The sequence below is a fragment of the Thamnophis sirtalis genome, unplaced genomic scaffold (genome assembly GCF_051295495.1).
Source record: "Thamnophis sirtalis isolate CommonGarterSnake01/CBP01778 unplaced genomic scaffold, rThaSir2_p1.2 scaffold_5, whole genome shotgun sequence".
In the NCBI taxonomy this organism is placed as follows: domain Eukaryota; kingdom Metazoa; phylum Chordata; class Lepidosauria; order Squamata; family Natricidae; genus Thamnophis; species Thamnophis sirtalis.
This window is the reverse complement of record NW_028261385.1, coordinates 28,224,389-28,248,855: the sequence shown is the minus strand read 5'-3', so window position 1 is coordinate 28,248,855 and position 24,467 is coordinate 28,224,389. Positions and strand designations below refer to the sequence as shown.

The window sequence follows — 24,467 nt, the reverse complement described above, 5'->3', positions numbered from 1 at the left end:
ATGGGCACAGGCAGGCTGTATATGTTATTCAATGGGCAATGGCATTATTGGTATCTATTTTTATTTTTGAAATTTATCGGTAGCTGCTGCATTTCCCACCCTAGGCTTATACTCGAGTCAATAACTTTTCCAGTTTTTTGTGGTAAAATTAGGTGCCTCGGCTTATATTCGGGTCGGCCTATACTCGAATATATACGGTAAGTAGAAATGATATATGAAGAGAAAAACTATTTGCCTTGAATAACTTACTAAGTAGTTTAGTCAAAAAGTACATTTCATTTCCCTTTGTTCCTCCGGCGATGGTGTTTGCCATAATCCAAGCTTTGTAATTGGTGTTGGGCTGCAAAGACTTAACGGTGTATTTCAGGATACTGCGGTCCACAGTTTCTTCTATTAAGACATAAATGGAAGGTTAAGTGGTGACCTCACCCAGCATAGAAGAGATGCCATCCCTTCAAGCCTCTTTCATCCTTCATTCCTTCCAAGTGCTTTTATGCTGCTTCAGGCTCTATGTGATTTATAATAAAAGGAGCAGGAAACTCCCTTAGCAATTATGCCGAAAAACTCTTTCTACAGGCCTTTTCCTTGCTCTGCCTTTCATTTTGCTTTCCTCTTAACCACCACTCTGTGAAACATGTCTGAACAGGTCAGGTCATGGTTGTCCCAAAAAACAAAGTCCATTTGCCTTTTGAAAAAGCACCTTGGAGGTATACAGCCAGATATTTTTCAGAAGAGGTTCTCAGTTTGTCATTTTTAAAGCAAGCTAAGACCATCCTTAAGTAAGCACAAACACCTTTCCTACAAGCTTTAGCAAAAAATTAGGAAACCAAAGATAATAGGAAATATATTAAAGAAGCAAAGAACATAAGACCAAAAAGAATTAGAAGCCGACTCAAATTATTCCGGGCTGTGGTGTATCTTAGTGGGGGTTCATGTACAGCCCTTTCTGCATTATGTTCAGTAGAGATAAGAAAGCAGAATATATCTGTCAGACCTGGAAGACATTTTTTACATGGGCCTTCAGGCCTCCCACAATTTCTACAATGGGAGGGGGGATTATATGGAGTATGGGTGATATATAGTCAAAATAACATTCCTTTCTCAGAGAGTCAAGGACGTCTTGCCCTGCAGCTGCAATAGTGTAACTGGGAGGCATCTCCAATTTTGGATGGTGCCTGATGGGATCATGTGATGGACATGTGGGTGCTGGGCATGGACTTGAATTTTCACTTGGGTGGGAAAACCTGGAAACTTTCAGATGGGGTTTTCAATATGACAGCAATGGCAAACCTTTTTTTGCTTGCGTGCCATAAGAGGGGGGAGTGCAGGGGGGTCATGTGCGGGCATGCCACACCCATAATGCAAAACACGAACCCCCAGCGTGCATGCGTGCACAACAGGCGCGAGCCTTCCATTTTTTGCATTCTTTTTTTTCCTTCCCCAGACTCCAGAGGCTTTATAGGAGTCTGGGGAGGGCGAAAACAGCCTCCACGCTCCCCCACAGAGGACCTCCGTAGCTTTCAGGAGCTTCCCTGAAGCTCCGGAGCACAAAAAAACAGCCCTACAGGCAAACCGGAAGTTCAGGAACAGATTTCCGGTCTGCTCGTAGGGCCGGTTTAAGCCCTCCGGAGCCTTCCAGAGGCTTTCCTGAAGGCTCCGGAGGACAAAAAACAACCCTATGAGCAAACCGGAAATGACTTCCAGTTTGCTTGTAGGGTCGTCTTTCATCCTCCGGGGGGCGGGGGAGGCTGTTTTCACCCTTCCCAGGCTCTTATAAAGCCTCTGGAGCCTGGGGAGGGCAAACAACGGCCTCAAAATAAGACTAAAGTCAGCTGGCCAGCTTGTGTGCCTCGTGTGCCCTGACAAATGACTCCGCGTGCCACCTATGGCACGCGTGCAATAGGTTCGCCATCCCGGCAATATGACATAGATATGTCATATTAAACAGATATGTTCAATATGACATATCTAATAAAACGGAACTTTGAAGAAGTTCAAGCCATGGCATTTTCTTTTGTTGGGGGTGTTACTTGGAACACTGCAGAAGTGGGTTTTAGCTGGTCCTGTCCCGCATGCACGTACCAGTTGAAAGAATTTAGTGTGACTTCCCATACCGGGACTTCCAGGGGCCTGGTACCGGAAGGGTCCCTCCCATGGCCTGCCCCCCCCTGCCCGCTCACCTGCCAGCAGAAGCCTTCCAGGAGGTTTTGGCTGGCAGGTGTATGGAGGGAGGGTGGGGAATCACAGAGGAAGGAAATCACATGGATTCCTCACCCCCTTCATTGGAAACGAGGCGGCTGTCAGAGGAGAGAGCAGCATGTGTCTATGGGCTTGTGCAACGAATCCTCCCCTTATGTTCCTTCTTCTGCTGTTTGAACAAGCCACCCGCTCCCTTGTCTTTGACAGCCACTTCATTTCCAATTGGGGGGGGGGAAGAAATCCATCTTTTCGGTCCCTCTCCACTGATCCCTGCCCCAATTGGAAATGAGGCAGCTATGACAGACAAGGCAGCGTGTCCCACGTGGTGTGTTCAAACAGCAAAAGAAGGAACATGAAAGGAGTTCCACGCGGGACTTTTCAAACAGAATTGAAATCCACCACTGGAACACTGACAATATCTTTAGAACAGGTTTAGGATTAAGTAGGGTTAACTTGAACAAAGATAGCTAAATGATACAGAGAGACAGCGACAGAGATACTAAGAGAAATGATTTTAGAATAGTACCAAGTTTAAATAAAGACTATTTCAGAGTAAGGAGGCATGCATCTGAAGTTAAAACATTGGCAATAGCTATTCTTTTTTCAGTTTCTATACATACCCAAACGTTTGTTGCCTTCTTCATAAATTATAGTATAGTTAATAATCACTCCATTTCTTTCTGCTTCTGGAATTTCTTTCCATGTTAAGACAGCATAATCTTTATCAGTATTTTCCACTTCAGCTTGAGGGCCTGTAGATGGGACTAAATCATATAGAGTAACTTTAACACTTTCAAAATATCTTAGCAGTTAGTTAGGAAATAGTTCTTCCAACAAAAATGACCAAGGCAGACAACAGAGTTTTAATACTTTGGAAACGGCATGTGCCACTTATATACAGAACAAAATAGCTCACAGGCCCAGGAAGATAATATTAATATATATATAAAGAGAGACTAAATTGAAATTTTTTGGAAAATTCCTGCCTTAAAGGTGGCTGATACTGAAATGTGACAATTAAATCTCATATATGATATAGGTAACAGTTTCATTTGGATGCTATTGTCTATGAATGTTTTGTGTGTGTGTGTGTGTGTGTGTGTGTGTGTGTGTGTGTGTGTGTGTGTGTGTATATATATCTACATATATATATGCTGTACCCGGCCACCCGTTGCTGTGGCCCAGTCTGGGCATAGTGGGGCGGCAGGTCGGTGCAGCGGGGCTGCTGGGCTGCCTGAGGGTTGGAGGAGACGGCGCCGGGGCTGTCAGCCTCGTGGAAGTTGTTGAGTATCTCCTCAGAGGAGATGCACTCGGGCCCCCCAAGTCGGTGGCCCGGGAGAGTGAGACATCCAGGATCTCGGAGAAGTTCTCAGTGTGCTGCCTCATGGGGCACCCAGGGGCTGCCCCATACCCGCTGCACCTCAGGCTGACACCACTGCCGCCGCCCCATCAGAGCCACCTTGGCGAGGCCATAGCTGGCTCGCTGTGAAGGGGGTTGAGAGTGCGTGCGGGCGTCCGGGCTGAGGAGATGCTCCGCCTCTGCCTCCTCTGGAGCTCCACTGGGCTGGCCGGGGGTAGGCCAGCTTAAGGGCAGGGGGAGGTGGCCGAGGGATGACGCAGGTGACAGCAAAGGCCTGGGGGGAGGGGAGGGGAGAGGAAAGCTGAAGGGCTTTGCCTTCCCTTGGCGGAAATGGCCAAAGCTTGTCAGAGGAGGGGCGGAAAGGGAAAGGGTGCAGCTGCAGTCCAGCCACACATATAAAGGGACTGTCGGGACATAGCTGGAGAGAGGCCAAACTGTTCTGAATATACTATACTCACTAAATGAACGCTATGGTAAACGACACAGCTCAATTCCAATGCAATGTTACACAAAATAATTAAATCAAAATGAAAATAAATCAAAATCTATGAAAATTCAATATAACAATGCAATTGGAAACATTGAAATGAAATCATGAAATATTTAGTATAGTGTGTGTTGCTTTTACATCCACCAGATGGCACTGGTTTTCAAAAAAAGCATGCTTTTACAAAAAATAATGTTTTTACCTGTCACAGGTATGACATCTATATAATATACATATATAAAAATATTCGAATGCAATGTTGTGTCAAAATTTCAAAGCAATCGGTGAAAAACTTTAGGAGATTAGCGATTTTGAATAAACAATCATTACATTTTTATTTACATAAGATATACATACATATATGTATACATACATACATACATATGATATATATATACTGTAAGTATTGGAATACATGAATAGTATAATAATAATAGTAATAATATTAACAATTTTAGTAATCTTAGTTACGTTAAGTATGATTATACTAACATCATTATAGTAACATTGTACATAATACACTCATCTTTCAACTTCTGATCCTTTCCCTTACATGCTGATTTTAGAATATTATATAGAGATATGCATAATAATATTTTCCCCCTTTCTCATTTCTTCCTCTATTCTAAATCTTAATAACATAAATCTTATCTTAGTAGGTATTCTATTTCTATCCATCCTCTCTTGCCCGTTTTAATATTTCAATTCTTGTTGACTTTTGGAATGTTTTTCATACTCCCCCCTGGGGATTTTGTATAAATTACATCAATCAAACTCATATCATTATAGTAAAATTATAAATATTACAATTAAAATTGTTAGCATTGTACTATTTGCTCATATATATGTGTGTATGTGTGTGTGTGTGTGTGTGTGTATATATATATATATATATATATGTTATTATTTGTGCTGATAAATAAATAAAGGAAGACTAGTATAGATCTATTTCAAGCTATTTAGCTCTCATCAGCTAGCCATATCCTTACTGGGATTCGAACCTGTGCTCTATTGCCTCCCCAGGCAGGGAGTTAACCATTTGAGCTACAGAGAACGACTCCTTTTATCAGCCAGCCAGGGTGGGAGGTATATACTTAAAGTCACAACCCCTGGTATGCCCAAGTGTGGGAGGAAGGTCACACTTCCACTCTCTGTCATTAGGCATGTCATATATATATATATATATATATGTATGTATGTATGTATGTATGTATGTATGTATGTATGTACGTACGTACGTACGTACGTACATACATATATATACACACACATACATATATATAACCGGAAGTCCGCCTATGAAAGCTTTGATTGCCTAGTGATCCTCCACTATTTTCAGAGGTAAGCAAGTTCAGACTTCCTTTTTATTTTTTAATCCCTTATAAAATAGGAAAAATATTTTTTGCTGAAAAATATACGCAAGTTCTTAGCTAAAGCTGTTATGAATTTACTCCATATCAACCCAGGACCTGTCAGAATTCCAAGTAACACCCCCAATAGAATAAAAACTCCAAGGAATGCATCTTCCTCAAAGTATCGATTTATTAGAGATGTCATATTGGCACATCTGGGGAAAACCTGAATCTGAAAGCCCCACGTTTTCCCCACCCAAAGTAAAGTTAAAGTTCCTTCCCCTCAATCCAAATGTGTGTCACGTGGTCCAATCCGGTCACTGTTCCAACTCTGGTTAACTTCCAGTCACGCTTCCCCAGGTGCTGGTGAGACGTCCTTGATTCCCAGGGAAAATAATGTTATGATTATACACCCCACGCTATCTCCATCCCACCCCTCCCGTTCCCATAGCTTGCCCAGCCACCGCTGAGGCAGCCTTGAAGACTCCCATTAGAGATGGCTCCAGGCCTGACAGCACCACTGTATATACGTACCACTTTCATGGAAGTAGATACTGATGGAAGTTGGTTTTTTTATTTCATCTTTACATAAAGGGTATACTGAAAAAGTATAGAATTTATACCTTTTCAAGGTTCCTGGAAGAAAACAGACGTAATAGAACGTTACCCTTCTTTCAAGGTTACTAGCAAGAATTCTATTAATTGCTACTTTCACACTACACTGCCAAGAAAGGCAGAAAAAAAAACATAACAGTGAGAGATTCAGATCACTAGTAAAGATTTTTCCCTTGTATTCCAGTGGTGGGATTCAAATTTTTTTACTACCGGTTCTGTGGGTGTGGCTTGGTGGGCGTGGCTTGGTGGGCATGCCAGGGGAAGGATACTGTAAAATCTCCACTCCCTCCTCATTCCAGGAGAAGGTTACTGCAAAATCCCCATTCCCTCCCAATCAGCTCAGTCTCAGGAGGCAGAGAATAGATGGGGGCAGGGCCAATCAAGAAGTGGTATTTACTGGTTCTCCTAACTACTCAAAATTTCTGCTACCAGTTTTCCCAGAACTGGTCAGAACCAGCTGAATACCATCTCTGAAGTATTCCCAAATCCAAGATCCATACTTGGGGAGGAGGGGAATCAAAATGGCAGTCATGACTGTGTAATTAAAGCCACGGCTTTTTTTTTTTACACATGCTATAAAATGTGCCATAGCATGTAAAAAGTAGAGGAACTTTAATTATGTAATTGCAACCACCAGGATATTTTTGACCTCTTCTGCCCACCCCCAATGCACTTTGCTTCTGTATTACATCTGTCACACAGATAACATACCAATCTAGCATAGAAATGCTTTCCAAATATTCATTTCCTTGCTGAACATGGTGGAATTAGAATATGCAGCATGAATCAAGATGAACAAGCATCTTCTAAACTAGATTGCTACATTTAGGACTAACTTTATATTCTTACTAATTTTATTCATATGAGTATGCATTTATATCATGCATATTTTCCAAAACCAGCTGTTCCCACAGCACCAAGCAGCAGCTAAGCGGAAATCTCGTAAATGATCTATGGAAGTCTAAAACCCTTAAGTACAAAAGTAGCCACAATTAAACCAAAAGCATTTAAAATTGAGAGAAACCCAGGTCAAAAGTTTCTATTATTAGTTTCTGAAGAATCAACAACAGCCTGGGAAGATGTTTGTCTAATCTTTTCCCTGGAACTAAGTAAGACCAATGCCCGCTGTGGAAAGTGAATCCCAAGCCAAAGAGACTATGAACAGACTGGAGTACTTCCCATTTTGATTGATGTTTAAGACACTTTTGGAACTGCAGAACTATCTTTGCAGTGGAGGAGAACATAACTAATGAAGCAATACATTCAAAACAGTCGTTTCTTTATGTCAAAAGTGTTGTGTGCCTACTGAATTGCATAACTCAATTTAAGCAGCAACGGAGGACAATCTGCTCAATCCTCAGAATACTTCAGAATAACAGAGTTGGAAGGGAGGCAGGGCGGGATCCGGCCAGCTTTACTGCTGGTTTGCTTGGGCACCTGATTTGCGCATGCACATGCACAGTTCATTTAAAATTGTTCTGCGCATGTGCAGAACTCAAAAACAAGATGGCGGCGATGATGGTGGCGGTGATGGTGGCGCCCAGGGAACCAGTTTGGGGGCGTGGCAGGGCTGGGTTGCTGCCAGTTTCAGCGACCCAAGCCGCCATACCACTACCAGTTCGGCTGAACCGGTAGATACCCACATCTGCTTGGAGGTCTTCTAATCCAGTGGTCTCCAACCTTGGCAACTTTAAGACTCCCTCTGGGAGTTGAAGTTCACAGGTCTTAAAGTTGCCAAGGTTGGAGACCACTGTTCTAATCCAACCCCCTGCTCAAGCATTCCAGACAATGGCTGTCCAGTCTCTTCCTAAAAGCCTCCAGTGATGAAGCACCCACAATCCCTAAAGGCAAGCCATTCCACTGGTTAATTGTTCTCATTCTTAGGAAATTTAACCTTAGTTCTAGGTTGCTTCTCACCCTGATTAGTTTCCATCCATTGTTTCTTGTTTTACCTTCTGGTGTTTTGGAAAATAGATTGAACCCCTTTTCTTTGTGGGAGCCTCTGAAATATTAGAACACTGCTATCATGTCACCCCTACTCCTTCTTTTCATTAGATTTGATGTACCCGAGTCTTGCAACTGTTCTTCATATGTTTTAGCCTCCAGCCCTCTAACTATCTTTGTTGCTCTTTTACTGAACAAACATTTACTGTAATGGAATGTGAAAATGGCCTTGGGAGATGGAGCAATGAGATGCTGTCTAGGGAATTGTCAAATAAGAGGAAACATAGCATAATGGGCATAGCAAGAAGCTCAGGGGGATTCTCCCTAAATTATCAGATTGTAAAGCTAATAGCAGAAGAATTGTACTTTCAGATTTTCAAAATTTGTTAATGTAGGTTTACAATAAGGCACAATTAAGCTTATCTGACCATTGGTCAAGAGAAAGGTGTGGTTGCAATTGACAGGTTTATTAAGAAATTTAAGGAACAAAAGACAAGGTATAAGGCAGAGGAAGGACATGGCAAAAGTCAGGATGGTTTGCAAATATAGAGATGCATAGTTGCATAGGTGCAAATTAGACTTAACTATATTTATTTTCATTTTTCTTATTTCATGTCTTTAACATCTTAATTTCTTACTCCTTCTCTGTACTTGGCATGAAATTGCTTACTCTTAAAAAGAAGAAGTAGCACAATGTATATGTGTGTGCTTGCTAATTCCCAAATAAATCTCTCAATGTCCTGCAATCTTTAGTATCAGAAAAATGAGAAGGGAAAACAGGACACAGCAGGAAAAAAAACATACTGGAAATACAAAGACAACATTTAGAAGCACTATCTCCCATAGTAATGGCAATTAGTCTTAAAATCATACCTTTGGGGGAAGTCCATTCTGTGGTATTTTTTATCCTATCCCAAGATCTCTTGCTTGCGTCTTTCTCCAACTTATCATAATATTCTATAATATAACCATTTATTTCAGAATCTGTTGAATCCCATTTCAAAACCAATTCCTCTTTAAAAACAGAAGCCTTCAGACGAGTAATTCTTTCTTGTTCTACAAGAATAATTGTCAAAGTTAACTAGGTAGAGTAAATGACAGCAATTAAAGCAATGATTGTTAGCTGGCAATGCATGGCAGTGCTAAGTCCTTGACTCACGACCACAATTGAGCCCAAAATTTCTGTTGCTAAGTGAAACATTTGCTAAGTGAATTTTGCCCCATTTTACACCCTTTCTTGCCACAGTTGTTAAGTGAATCACTGCAGTTGTTAAGGTAGTAACATAGTTTCTTAAGTGAATCTGGCTTCCCCATTGACTTTGCTTGTCAGAAAGTCAGAAAAGGTGATCCCATGACTCCCAGACAGTGTAACCGTCATAAATATGAGTCAGTTGCCAAGTGTCTGAATTTTGATCACATGTCCATGGGGATGTTACAACGGTTGTAAGTGTGAAAAATGATCATAACTCACTTTTTTCACTGCCGTTATAACAATGAATAGTCACTAAATGAATTGTTGTAAGCCGAAGACTACCTGTACCTATTATCACTACAAGATGCAATAAATAAACAGTAAGAGTGAAATGTTCCAATTAGAGAGTGAGAAATGTTCCAATTACAGAACAACAATGAGGTGATTACAGCATCTCACTGAGACCTTTCTCTAAATGCTCAAGACTGCATGGATCTAATGGGAAGGAAACATTTTTACATGCATACAGAATCTGTGCCAAATCCTGATAGTGAAAACAACCCAAAAGTTAAGAACGGGAAATGCAAAAAAAAAATCAACTCAGCTGATCTCTCAGATGAGGTCATTAAGCTGTTGCATATCTCTTTGGCACTTTTTTTTTAATAAAGTTTTTTTTTTTAATAAACACAAACAGACCATACACAAAAAAAACCCACAAAACCATCTTCCATTACAAATTGTAGAAAGTGGGTCGATTGGTTACAAAAACTTCCATGCATCCCTTCCACAGTCATCACCTACAATTCATATCAAATCATATATTTTGAACCAAGTATATTTATATATTACTATCATCATACCTCAACCTTCATTTGACTATAATTGTTTTTACGTCCTTTTATATAAAATATAAAGCATGTATGTTGTATGTTTGTATGTTTATTATACTTGTATGCCGCCCTATTCCCGAGGGACTCAGGGCGGCTAACAAACAAGTGGAGAAGGGGGAGATACAAAAAAATGAACAAGACAAAAACAAGATACAAGAAACAGATTAAAGCTACACAACTATCGCAACAATTCAAGTGGGGCTGGGAACTCATCAGCCCCAGGCCTGCCGGAACAGCCAGGTCTTGACGGCTTTGCGGAAAGCCTGAAGGGTGGTGAGGGTCCGAATTTCCACGGGGAGATCGTCCCAAAGGGCCGGAGCAGCCACAGAGAAGGCCCTCCCCCGGGGGGTCAACAGTCGACCTTGGCTAGCTGATGGTATCCGGAGGAGGCCTAATCTGTGGAATCTGATTGGTCATAGGGAGGTAATTGGCAGTAGGCGGTCTCTCAAGTACCCAGGTCCAATACCATGTAAAGCAAAACCACATAATGGCATTCCATTAGCTCTTCCCAACAATGATTACTTCCCAGTAATCATCCAGTAACATTACATCTTTATAACATGTTCTAAATAAAAATTTGTTATATTTAATAACAGAGTTTCTAAACTTCCTTTTGCAGTCACCATTTGCAATTTATATCAAATTTTCTCTTATCAAACCTATATGCGTGTGTATGTGTATGTATTATTATCACTATCAATCAATTATTTAACTGTAGCTATTATCACTTCATTTTATGCATAATACTCTAAATTTAACTAAATTTGACTTACTTTTTTATTATAATCTTTCATTACATCAACCTGTCTGTTGCCATTTGTGGCATTAGTATTCTGGTTATTTCCTTAGTAAGTTTTGTATGGACTTCTTTTCGCAACTTATTGCTTATTGCATATCTTGTATAAGCTCGAAACCCTCCATCTGCTTCTTCGATCAGCTTATCTTTGGTTATCACTAGTGCTTCTGACAAAATTTCTCTCCTTAGTCCCATCAATTCTTCTCTCTTTTCTTCTTCTATACTTTGAAATCTGGGGTAGAGCTCCAGTCCATCTATCTCCCCTTTCCATATTCCACTCTTTCCATTTCCAATCACACTTAGTTCACTGTCAGTATCAACAATTTTCTTGTCTCTTTGTTTATTTTTTCCTTCAGTTTTTAGAACTCTGACCTCCACTTTCTTCATTTGATGAACATCCTCAATTTTTCCATCAAATTTTACTGTTCTATGATCTATGTTCTCCAATCTCTTCTCAATTTTCTCTGTTGCTTCTAATAATTTTTGAATTTCAAACATAATCTTTTGCAATGTTAAGGTTTCTTTTTCATGTTGCGCCATTCTTCCAACTTGTAAAGACTGCCACTCTGGCATTCAAAACTTTTTATTAAAATTAAAGCAAGTTCATTTATAATCTTTCAAGACAAGGTCTGTTTTCACTCCACTCCAGCTGCCAATAAAGCTCCCAAAAACCACCTGTATAAATAACCCATGCTCTTCTCACTATCACTCTCTGTAAACAAGCTGAGGAACCTTGAAATGCAAAGTAAAATGATCAAAGAGAAAAAAGAATAGACAATATTTCCAAGCCTTCCAAGCCTCCAGCCTCCAAGTTGCAGTGCTACTTCCTTTTCCTCTGTTATTACAGCCCTCTTTGTATTCCTTTTATATCTTCTTTATATTCCAGGCTTTAAAAAAACAAAATTCTTAAAAGAAGCAAAAAAAACCCTCATCCAATCCAGCATTATAAAAATAAGGAAAAAGATTTTAATCCATAGGTATGAAAAAAAGAATATAAAAAGTAGTAGAAGAAAAACTAATCCGTTCAATTTAAAGAATAGGAAACATTTGCAAAAGTTACATCCGTAAAAGAAAATTTAAAAAAAGGATAACACGCTGTCTAATGTAGTTTAATTTCGCTGCTTGTTCTCTTCTGTTTTCAAATTTAATTTAGCTTTAATTTTTTTTGAGGGTAGCCTCTTTTATAATAATATTTCCTCACCAGATGGACACCCTTTCTCCTTCCGTTTTCCTCCTGTTCCGGAGCTTTCCCAACTTCAACAGCTTCAATGGCTGCGCTTCTGTCGCCGGCAAGAAGATATTCTTCTGGATCTATCAGGGACTTTGCAGTGTCCCTGAGATCAGCAGGACATACTTTTCCCTGTCACCGTCTCTGGGACGGTTTAGGCCCAAAAGGACCATCCAGCGGCAAAAGTATCGACTGTGATCTTGGAGCTTCAAGATCGCACATTGTGTCGTTGCAACGTCAGCTCCTCCTCTCCGGCACGGATTTTTAAAGACACTAATTTCTTTTAGTCATTTTACTGATGTCATACTTAAGGCAAAAATGTTTGGTCATTCAATTATTCCCTGGTAAGTAAGAAAAGAGACAAATCTGTGAGTGACTTCTTTTTCTTAAAGGTTTTATGGGTCAGTAACACTAAGGCACACAAAACAACTACAGATATTCCTTGAATATTGTTCAGAGAATTAGACTTGTTCCAATTTCCTCCCAAATGAAACATTATATCTTTTGCAAATTTTGCAAGAAGAGCCGAGTGCTTTCTAACCACATAGGAAGAAACAACTGAAAAGATAGCAAGTGGGACACTGTTAGGATATCTTAATATCTTAAAAGATATCTTAAACAAACGATGCATTATGCATTGTATTTAGAACCTAAAGATGATCTGAGCTTGACTGCATATGCTGATGCAAGTTTTGCTACAGATGTGTCTACACGGAAATCAACATCAGGGTTTGTTGTATTTCTGGGAAAGGCACTAATTGGATGGCGGTCTATTAGACAAAAACATTTAAGTCTATCGACTATGGAGGCTAAATTCTCATGTTTGTCATTATTATGTACAGATTTGATTTGTTATAAACAACTCCTACTTGATATGGGGATTGACATACAAAAGCCTATTGTTGTTTATGAAGACAATCAACAAGCAATTCAGGTGGCATCTAATCTTGCTGTAAAAGCGAGGTCAAAACACACTGATATAAGATATCTGAACGTAAGGCAAAGTGTGAATAGTAAACTGATTACACTGGAGTATTGTATGTCTGAAAATAACATCGCAGATCATTTTACTAAGGCCCAAAGTAATATAAAGCATAAACGTTGTTGCGAGGAATATGGATTAAGATTGTAAAATTTATATATTGTCCTACCCAAAGGGGAGAATGTTAGGAATATAATCTAACGGTTGGGTTGGCAATATATAAATCATGTAACAATGCTATACCTGTTTCTTTAAATCAGCCAGAATGACTGTTAGCTCTCTGTGATAGAAAATAGGCAACGGGCCCCACTGAATGAGAATGCACTCCCTGTCATACTAGGGGTGAAGCATCAAATGAAGGGTATCCCTAATTTGCCAAATTAAATGGGTCAACGATAAAGGAGAATATTTATAGCTCAGGATTAAAATATGCAGTTTTTAGGGGTCTCTGACACTGGCTATTTTCAAATAATAATGTTACTTAGTTTGGGTAATGAAATATCTGCAAGAAATTGACTAACTCAGAGACCACCAAATGGAGTGTCTTTATTCTTCATTTAGCCATTAGGATATACTATAGTTCATACAACGGTGAAGATAGCTGTTGTGGCCTGCCAGCGGCCAGCAGAGCTGACAGCAGATTCAGACAGTGAGGAAGTTGGGGAGGAACAGTCCTGAAGTCTGGGGAAGGCTCAGACGAGGGCTCTACGTCAGAGGCAGAGAGGGGACCAAGGCCATCTGGTAGTTATTTGCTGCCTCTGGAGCCTGACATCAGCGAGGCAGAAGAACAGCGGAAGCCTGTCCCCAGTGTGTGCATGCACAGAGCTGCAAAAGGGAAGAACAATTAAGAAAACAGAGTCGATTTGGGAGTAAGGCTTGGAGATGATTGGCCCCTCTCATAAGACATAAAAAGCAAATGAGATGTGAGCTTTTGCAGGAAGCAATTAGTTCAACTGGTCGGTTCAAGCTTTGAAAAGTTCTGTTTGACTCTGTGCTAAGTTTGGACTTGCTCTGCATTTGGCAATTAGGTTTCTAGCAGCATTCTGAGGGAGATAAGGTGGGTGGAAAGACTGTGGCAACTCGAGCAGACATCTGTCAGAACCTTCACAGACTGTTTGTGAAGCCTTGTGGACTGTTAATGACCATAATTTACAGCCATATAAATAAGATAAAGGTGGTGCAGTGGTTAAATGCAACACTGCAGGCTACTTCAGCTGACTGCAGTTCTGCAGTTCGGCTGTTCAAATCTGTTCAAATCTCACCGGCTCAGGGTTGACTCAGCCTTCCATCCTTCCGAGGTGGATAAAATGAGGATCTGGATTGTTGTTGGGGGCAATATGCTGACTCTGTAAACTGCTTAGAGAGGGCTGAAAGCCCTATGAAGCGGTATATAAGTCTAACTGCTATTGCTATTGCTATTTTGGGACTAAGATTGTGATTTATGCTTTCTCAGGAAGCCTAGGTCAGAACAATAGCCTAGTGAGACCAGCAGACTTTGTTCTGCACAGGGAATGTAGCAATGAATAAGCCCACAGGTGAGGGGGGATGCAGAGTGGCCATAGATGTATTCTTAGTTGCTAAAAAGAGTAAAATATTCTTCCTTGTCAGCTTGTAAGCAAAGGAAAATATTTCCAAAACATGATTCAGATTTCAATGAGATGAAGTCAACATCTGGATAGATGTCAACCCAGCAGTGAGGAGTTCAAATAAGTGAATTCAGATTTCAGATTTAATTTATTTGTATGCCGCCCTTCTCCGGGAGGGACTCAGGGCGGCGAACAACTCAAAAGGGGAAAGGGGATACAAACACAATACATATAATTAAAATACACAAGAGTCATACGGCCATACAAGTCGAGAGGGGAGGGGAACTCATCAACCCCAGGCCTGCCGGCACAGCCAGGTTTTGACAGCTTTCCGGAAGGCTTGGAGAGGGGCGAGGGTCCGAATCTCTGCGGGGAGTTCATTCCAAAGGGCCGGAGCTGCAACAGAGAAGGCCCTCCCCCGGGTAGTAGCCAGATGGCATTGGCTGGTAGACGGAACCCGGAGGAGGCCGACCCTGTGCGATCTAACGGGTCTGTGGGAGGTAATTGGCAGAAGGCGGTCTCTCAAGTACCCAGGTCCAATACCATGAAGGGCTTAACAATATCAACAATAACCATCCACTGTCACATAAAAAGAGTTGCATCAGAAACTACTATGGCAGGGTGAAAATCCATTGCAGCACCCAGCAAACAAAAGCACTGAGGTACAGGTCCCATATTCGAATAATTAAGGCAGAATGGGTACCACAACATGGACAGGAGAGAAAGGAAGAGAAAAGAAAAGAACGTGCAACTTTAAGGCAGACCCTGCCATACATCAAAAATATTTTGGAAGCAATAGAACGCACTTCCCAATTCTGCAAGTGGGGCAAATTGCCTACAGCCCAGAGACTACCATACGAGGACAAATTATGCATTACAAAGCTCATTTGGAGATGGGACAAACTTCTAATGTAATTTACCAGATTTCCTGTGTGGATTGCCCTGTGACTATATAGGACAAACAGGAAGGAAGCTAGCCACCAGATTGCAACAACAAAATGAGTGGTTTGATGAAGAGACAAAAACTCATTGGTAGGTAGCCCCATACTGCAATGAACAAGAACATGCTTTCAGCTTTGCAACTATTAAGACTGTTGACTGAGCACGGACAAAAATAGCGAGAGAAATGACTGAACCCTGGAAACAAGCTCCTGTCAATTAATCAGAGTGCTTATTTACCACCAGTTTACCAGCTGCTGAAGAGCCAAGGGCACGGCAGCACAAGGAAAAAATAATTATTGACTTATAGCCAACCATCAAAGTCTCAATTAACAACTAAAACCCACACACAACCAGGCACCACATAAATACTATACATAGAACATCCCAGCACACACATTCAAGAGACAGATAAGTTCCCTAAAGATGGGCTTCCTTCAAGAGCTTGGAAGGATAAGCCTCTGGACCTGGTGACCAACTCAGATTGGATCCTGCAACATTATCCTGGGACATGTATATTTGCCTTCATTCATAAATCAACTGATTATCATGTGACACTTCAGGTAGGAACAAAGTTTTAAAGGTAGGGTTTCAAGATATATATATATTTTGGGGAAAAAAACCATGTCATTTGGAGTATGAATAATGATTTACAACTAGATACAGACAAGAAGAAAAAAATTGGTTCAAAAGAAAAGCAGTAGGACAAAATTGGCAATAAAATTCTTATCCAGGAGGATTTACACTGAGAAAATATTTATAGACATTAAAGACAGTGTCCTTTCTCAGGAAAACTACATTAACCTTTACCACAGAGATTGTTTACACATTCACTTCAAACTGATACTGCAGATCAAATTAAAATAGTTATACTGTGTTTTATGTCTTGGAAACAATACTTCTGCTCCCTCCCTCCCTCCTTACTTACTTTTTTCTAGTGCAGTGTTACTCATGTTCACAGGAACATTTAGGTGCAATTCAAAGCAACTTTTCACACGCTAAATGTTATCCTATAGCTAATTATGTGAGCAAAGAAATCAAATCCTATATTGTATTCTTTAACTAAATCTTAATTCTTTCTACAAAGGCTCTGCATAAGTCTCTTACATCTATAATTTCCCTCAAATAATTGCATTTCTATGGGATTAGCATAGAAGGCCTGGTAAATAAATAAATACATGCATATATTTTATTTTACTATTTTATTTTTTACTTCTTGACTCCTGGAGACTGCCTGTGCAGCTTTCCTAGGAAGCTTTTTCAGAAATGGTTTGTCATTCTCTGATAAGAATCCCTATATTTAGCATCTCTCTTTCTGTCTGTCGTCTCATTCTGTCTCTCTTTCTCACTGTGTGTCTCTCTCTCTCTCATTTTATCTCTCTGTCTCCCTCTGTCTCCCTCTGTCTCCCTCTGTCTCTCTCTGTGTCTCTCTTTCTCTGTCTCTGTCTCTCTCTCTCTTTCTCTCTCTCACTCTCTCTCTCTCTTTGTCTCCCTCTCTTTCTCTCTCCCAGATGCACTGCAACAAAGTACTAGTGGCACAAGGAGTAATGCTGTATGCAGTATTTTAAAAGCCCTTTCTTAGTCTGTGTTGTGTACATTTGCATAAACATACCTATTGTTTCTTCATGTTTTGATGGAATTCTGATAGTAGCTTCAGGAGAATCTCCAGCACTGTTATGAGCAGTAAAACTGATATTGTAGGCGTCCTCTGTCAGGTTGAGAATGATGGGCTCATTCTGATTGTATTTTCCTTCAAAGGTAATGTTGACATGTTCTGCAATGTATTTTACTGTATAGCCAGTTATTATTCCTGAAGATGGGAATTCTTTACATTCCTGGTCAATACATAGTAGCAATTAAGAAGAATAAATGATTAAAAATGTATAGGACTGGACTCCTAAAAATGGCATGCATGAATAATTCACACAATAGTAAAGGAGGCACTTGAAAAGCATTCACATGTTAGGTGCAGAGATATACTTATTCATAGTTCCAGGTAATTATGTACCATACAAATCTACAAATGATTAAAACACATTTAAACATTAAAAAAACCATCACCGTTAAAACCTAAATAGTTAAACAGTATAAATTAAAAGGCAAACATTTGGGTTTTTTATCCCTCCAGTACTGTTAGGAAGTCAATTTAGATCCCAAGCTTACAATTTGTTTCCAATTGGAAACCGCTTCTGGGTTTTATACTCAAAAAAGAAAAAGAAAAAAAACTTTAATTTTAGATTTTAATTAATTTGCTGTTATAGAAATGTAAAACAAACAGTTGAAATTGAAACATTTTCTGTAGTCTACTGCATTTTTTAAAAAATCAGTTCAGTGTTTTTTTTCTGTCCCAAAAAGATGTACTTTCTGTGAAGAATGATTTCTAGAGCTTGGGGTATAAACTTAGTAGTGTAGATTGTAGGCTTATCTTTTCAGAGGTTTTACCAGTATGTAAGGAACAAAAAGGGAAAGGCCAGCATGTAGCAGAGTTTAATGTGTGGCTAAAGGAATGGTGTAAAAGGGACGGCTTTGGTTTTATTAGTCATGATGCCTGCAGCTGATCCAATGAAAAACTGTACAAAAGAGATTTGCACCCATCCAAGAAAGGGACTGAGTTACTTGACATTAAATTCACAGATTTTCTGGATAAACATTTAAACTGAACAGCGGGGACACAGAATTAATTGATACAGAACATTTCTGTCCCCAGCAATCTAAAACTCATAGTGCATGTAACATAGATGTTTGTGTGGGTAAGATTATCACTCCTGTTATCAAGCAAAATCAAGCATTTAATTGTGAGTGCTATACCATGTGCATGAATCATACAGGTGGCAAGAAAATAGGGACAGTCAGGCATAACACAGGTTATGTAGACAGTAAACACAGGGTCAATCAAAATGGACTCAAATGTCTATGCACCAATGTGCAGAGTATGAGGAATAAACAAGGTGAATTAGAAATTCAAGTAAATGAGGGCAGATACGATATTGTTGCCATTACAGAAACTTGATGGGATGAAACCCACAAATGGAACATACAGCTAGAAGGATTTAAATTATTTAAAAGAAATAGACCAAATAAAAGAGGAGGTGGAGTTGCACTATATATAAGAAATAATTACATCTCTACAGAAATAGAGCACAACAATGATGAGAACTCTCTTGAATGCACTTGGGTCAATATTAAAGGTTGGGGGGGGGAATGACATTGCCATAGGTCTATACTACAGGCCACCAAACCAAGCAGAGGAGGTAGATGAACTTTTTGCTAGTCAGCTAACTAAGGTATGTAGGAAGCACACCACAATAGTAATTGGAGATTTTAACTACCCTGACATCAACTGGGAAACAAACTCTGCACTAAGTGGAAGATCCAACAGGTTCCTAACGAACCTAGCAGACAACTTCGTTTCCCAAAGGGTAGAGAAGGGAACAAGGGGATCAGCCATATTGGACTTAATTCTCACTAACAGAGAGGAAATGATAGAAGGCATTGAAGCCACAGGAACCCTGGGGGCAAGTGACCATGCAATATTGGAATTCAACATTATGCAAACACAAGTAGTAGAACAAAGTCAAACCGGAGTCTTGGACTTTAAGAGAGCTAATTTCAATAAACTTAGAGAGAGCTTGGGAAGAATTCCATGGATGAGAATCCTCAAGGGGAAAACAACTCAAGAAGCTTGGGAAATTTTGAAAAATGAGATTATAAAATCCCAGTCTAGCACAATACCAATGAAGAAGAAAAATAACAGCTCCCAAAAGAAACCAGCATGGCTGCATAAAGAACTGTCTGACAAATTGAAAGACAAAAAAGTTAAGTATAAAAAGTGGAAAGAGGGGGACATAACTAAGGCAGAATATCAGCAAATAGCCCAAGCCTGTAAAGATTAAGTAAAGAAAGCTAAGGCTCACAATGAAGAAAGTCTTGCCACAAAAGTAAAAAATAACAAAAAAAAATTTTTTCCAACATGTTAAAAACAAGAAAAAAGTTAAGGAAACAATTGGTCCATTGCTTGGAGAAAGTGGCAAGAAGGTGACAAGCAACAGGGAGAAAGCAGAACTATTTAACTCATTTTTTGCATCTGTCTTTACACAAAGGGATAAAACAGTCCAACCAAAAACAGCACCACAAAAATCAGATTAGGAACATAAGTTGAAATAGGGAAGAAAATGGTAAGCGAGCAACTGTCTACCCTAGATGAGTTCAAATCACCAGGACCGGAAGGATTACACCCCAGGATTCTGTAGGAACTGGCAAACGAAATCTGAGAACCACTGAACTATATCTTTCAGAGATCCTGAAGCACCAGAGAAGTGCCAGAGGACTGGAAAAGAGCTGATGTAGTTCCCATCTTCAAAAAAGGAAAAAAAAATAGATCCAGGAAACTTTAGACCTAATAGCCTAACCTCAATACCACAAAAGATTCTGGAAAAGATAATCAAGCAACGAATTAGCAAACACCTAGAAGTAAACAAAGTAATAGCCAAAAGCCAACATGGATTTGTCAAAAACAGATCATGCCAGACAAATCTTATTGCATTCTTTGACAAAGTGACAAAATTAGTGGACCAGATGAATGCCTTCGATATAGTTTACTTGGACTTCAATAAGGCATTTGATAAGGTAGACCATAACCTACTACTAGATAAAGTAGAAGAATGTGGGTTAGACAGCATCACCACCAGATGGATTCGTAACCGCACTCAACATGTAGTCCTCATTGGAACTGCATCTACATGGAGGGAAGTTATGCAGTGGAGCACCCCAAGGCTCTGTTTTAGGCTCAGTACTCTTCACCATCTTCATAAATGATTTGGATGAGGGAATAAATGTGGAACTCATCACATTTGCAGATGACACCAAACTGGCAGGAATAGTCAATAGTCAAGACAGGCTTAAGATACAGAAGGATCTTGACAAACTTGAACATTGGGCACTATCTAACAAAATGAAATTTAATGATGAAAAGAGTAATGTTCTACATTTAGGCAAGAAAAACGAAATGCACAGGTACAGTATAGGTGGCATCTTGCTCAATAGTAGTAATTGTGAGAGGGATCTTGAAGTCCTAGTGGACAACCATTTAAATATGAGCCAGCAGTGTGCAACAGCTGCCAAAAAAGCCAACACAGTTCTAAGGTACATAAACAGAGGGATAAAATCAAAATCACGTGAAGTGTTAATACCACTTTATAATGCCTTGGTAAGGCCACACTTGGAATACTGCATTCAGTTTTGGTCGCCACAATGTAAAAAAGATGTGGAGACTCTAGAGAGAGTGTAGAGAAGAGCAACAAAGATGATTAGGTGACTGGAGTCTAAAACATATGAAGAACGGTTGCAGGAATTGGGTATGTCTAGTTTAATAAAAAGAAGGACTAGGGGAGACATGATAGCAGTGTTCCAATAACTAAGGGGTTGCCGCAAAGAAGAGGGAGTCAAACTACTCTTCAAGGTACCTGAGGGTAGAACAAGAAGCAATGGGTGGAAACTAATCAAGGAGAGAAGCAACTTAGAACTGAGGAGAAATTTGCTGACAGTTAGAACAATTAATCAGTGGAACAGTTTGCCTCCAGAAGAGCCAAGGTGGCGCAGTGGTTAAATGCAGCACTGCAGGCTACTGCTAGATCAGCAGGTCAGCGGTTCAAATCTCACCGGCTCAGGGTTGACTCAGCCTTCCATCCTTCCGAGGTGGGTAAAATGAGGACCCAGATTGTTGGGGGCAATATGCTGACTCTCTGTAAACCGCTTAGAGAGGCCTGAAAGGCCTATGAAGCGGTATATAAGTCTACTGCTATTGCTATTGCTATCCAGAAGTTGTGAATGCCCCAACACTGGAAGTCTTTAAGAAAATGTTGGATAGCCATTTGTCTGGAACGGTATAGGGTTTCCTGCCTAGACAGGATTAGAAGACCTCCAAGATCCCTTCCAACTCTGCTATTGTATTCTTGTATTCTTTTCCTTTTTTATCTTTATACTCTTTTCCATTTCTCCTTTCCCTTTATTTTCTCTTTTTTGTTTTCTTGTATTTTATAATAAACCTCATTTTTTTAAAAAAATATTTTTTTTAAAAAGCTTCCTTTGGAAGAATTATGCAAAGTACCAGAATCATAGGAATCAACATCATCATCAACTTGAACAGGTTTTCCAATGAGGCCCATTTGTATCGACATCACTACATACAACCACACCTTTACCAGCTTCCAGGACTAGTAGCTACTAGTTGTATATTCTCATCAGCAGTTGCAGAAAAGCTACGTAATCTCTAAAACATCAATCAGTGGAGGATCTTTTTAAACTATTTTTTATTTAAACAAAATGTTATCTTAGTCTTTTTAGGTTTAGGCATGATACTGTGAATATCACCATTTCATTTTAAGAAATCCCAATAACCAGGATTTCTCAGCTCTTGATAAACCTTGAAAACCATCGGTATGTTCCTTATATTTCCTGTTTCTCATTTTAAAAAAGCTGTATGCTTCAATGAGAAATGAATGCCCTCTTAGATAATTCTTCTCAATTCTTCCCTTCTTGATTCTTAAAATAAACCAATAACTTGTTGAAAGGAATTTGGAATAAGAAATTTAAATTCATTCCTTTTCCAAAGTCAATAGATATGAATTATGCTTTCACTGGGAAAGTAAATCCAAGCAAGGAGATAAGGTAGATTTTGACTTTAAAGTTTCTACATATATAGTTTTTAACTCTACTGAGAAATAAACCAGTATATTCATAAAAAAGAAATTTGAATCTTTAAATGTCTTGATATTTTTTACCTTCCATAAAAGTTGCACATTTCTGCTTCCATTAGGACAAGTTTCAATTACTCTCCATAAGTCTACTTTCAAAGGAGCTGTTAAAAACAAATGAAATCGAATTGTAAAATATGAAAAGAAGTTATTCTTTCTGATTACTTGGATAGGTATCGCTTCCTTTTGTAAGTTAAGTAATGATTAGTCTTCTCTAACAGCAAACAGACATTGCACTTAACAAGAACACAATAACACTCCATTTTTTGTTCTTTCCCAGGGAGGCAATTTCAGCTGTATTCTAGTAACTGGATATGTCAGACCATCATGACCGAATAACTGGAAATACTTAATCCAAATAAAAGAGATGTTAACCCTTCAAGGTGATGACAAAGTGACACCAGAAGAAATACTAGTACTCATGAAAACTAATGGTGTCTCTCTTTTACTTCCTTTCATACCAGAAAGAATCAAGGCAAAGCTACTTTATCTCTATTTCTCGTGTCCTGTCCTCCCCTCCCCACCTGGCATCCTGAGCCCATATTCTTTTAATGGCGTCTGTGTATTTTCTCCAAGGTCACTTCTGTGCCCCTCTGCTATTTAAGAAAGAACTACATCTCACCTGCCAAACAAGTTGCTCTAAAGGAAGTAAATTGGGAAGAAGTGCTCTTGGGAGAATCAGATGACCATAGACTCCAGTACATTACCCCACAGTTCCATTTTTTGCTGCAATATATACTTACAAAAAACAAAACCCATCTGTACTGTGTGTGTGTGTTTGTGTGTGTGTGTGTGTGTGTATGCGCGCACAGGCCTGGCTCCCGTGGGTTGGCACCTTTGAAATGCCAGTGAATGGCGCTCTGCATGGCTGGAGAGAGGGGTTGCGCGGGCGGCTGTTCCATTCCCACTCAGGCACCTCCCAGTCTCACAATGCCCTGGCCCAGCTCTCCCTGCAGAGCCAGAGCACCTCCATTGCCACTGCCGCCGCCATCCCAGCATGGCTTTTTTGGTGGTTTCCAAATGAAGTCCTCCTGCGGAGGCCACTCTTGTGTACGTTCTATGGTTGTACGCTCTGGGAGTATGTTCTGCCGGCAGCAAGTCCATAATCATAGAGCGTATGCCCAGAGCGGCCACTGCAGGAAGACTCAGTTGGGAGCCACCAAAAAAGCCATGCTGGGATAGCGGCGGCGGTGGCAGCAGAGGTGCTCTGGCTCTGCAGGGAGAGCTGGGCCAGGACATTGTGAGGCTAGGAGGCGAGCGGGAGCGGAACAGCCATTCATGCAACCCCTCTCTTCAGCCATGCAGAGCGCCATTCACTGGCATTTTGAAGGTGCCAAGCCGCGGGAGCCAGGCAGTGGAGAACAGGCACTCCCGCGGCTTGGCAATACTCCTAGGTCAGTGAATGGTGCTGTGCATGGCTGGAAAGGGGGTTTTCTGTTTGGCCGTTCATAAGCATGGTCGCTTCATGGCTACTGTGCTGTGCTGCTGCAACAGCGCAACACAGCCGTTCGCCCCTGAGGCTGTGCTCAGCTCTTTGGGAGCCGGCTAGCAAGAGAGCAGCCGCCCGGCACCCCTCTCTCCAGCTGGGCACAGCACAGCTCACCAATCTAGCGGTATCCCGAAGGCGCCAAGCAACACAATCACCTTTGCTCCCCCCCGTTTCCCATGGCTTGGCACCTTTGGGATACCGCTAGGTTGGTGAGCAGCACTCTGCCTGGCCAGAGGTGGTGGGTTGTCCAGGGGGCTTATTTCCAGGGGAGGGCTTATATTTTTGCCCACCAGAAAAATGTGGCATGGCCTTATTATCAGGACATGTCATATTTTCGGGAAAACACAGTATACATACACGTACACTACATATTTTTCGGCGTATAAGAGGCAATACCCCTCTCCTAAAAGAGGAGGAAATTTTGAGTGTGTCTTATACAGCAAATGTAGCCCTGCCCACTCATCAGCCCCACCATTTGGCCATTTTTGGCCTCTGCACATCGCATTTTAGACCTGTTCCAGGCTGCAGGGATTGCCACAGACCATCGCCGCCTCCGTGCCTCACGTTTCTGGCCTCTCCATCTCATGATTTTGGCCTCTCTTCCTTGTGTTTTCAGCCTCTAAATGCTCCATTCTGCATGGCGCGTTTTTGGGCAG

At 40.5% G+C, this 24,467-nt stretch overlaps 1 protein-coding gene across 1 annotated transcript in view; it reads right to left on the bottom strand.

The window, feature by feature from the left end:
* Nucleotides 1–24,467, bottom strand: part of IL31RA (interleukin 31 receptor A) — a 51,693-nt gene that overhangs the window by 6,844 nt on the left and 20,382 nt on the right. The window contains exons 7-12 of the mRNA XM_087715513.1: nucleotides 22,350–22,426; nucleotides 17,183–17,405; nucleotides 8,831–9,013; nucleotides 5,933–6,034; nucleotides 2,820–2,963; nucleotides 250–390 (exon numbers count right to left, since the gene is read on the bottom strand). Coding sequence (XP_087571639.1) covers nucleotides 250–390; nucleotides 2,820–2,963; nucleotides 5,933–6,034; nucleotides 8,831–9,013; nucleotides 17,183–17,405; nucleotides 22,350–22,426 — 870 coding nt within the window. The remainder of the gene's footprint in view (nucleotides 1–249; nucleotides 391–2,819; nucleotides 2,964–5,932; nucleotides 6,035–8,830; nucleotides 9,014–17,182; nucleotides 17,406–22,349; nucleotides 22,427–24,467) is intronic.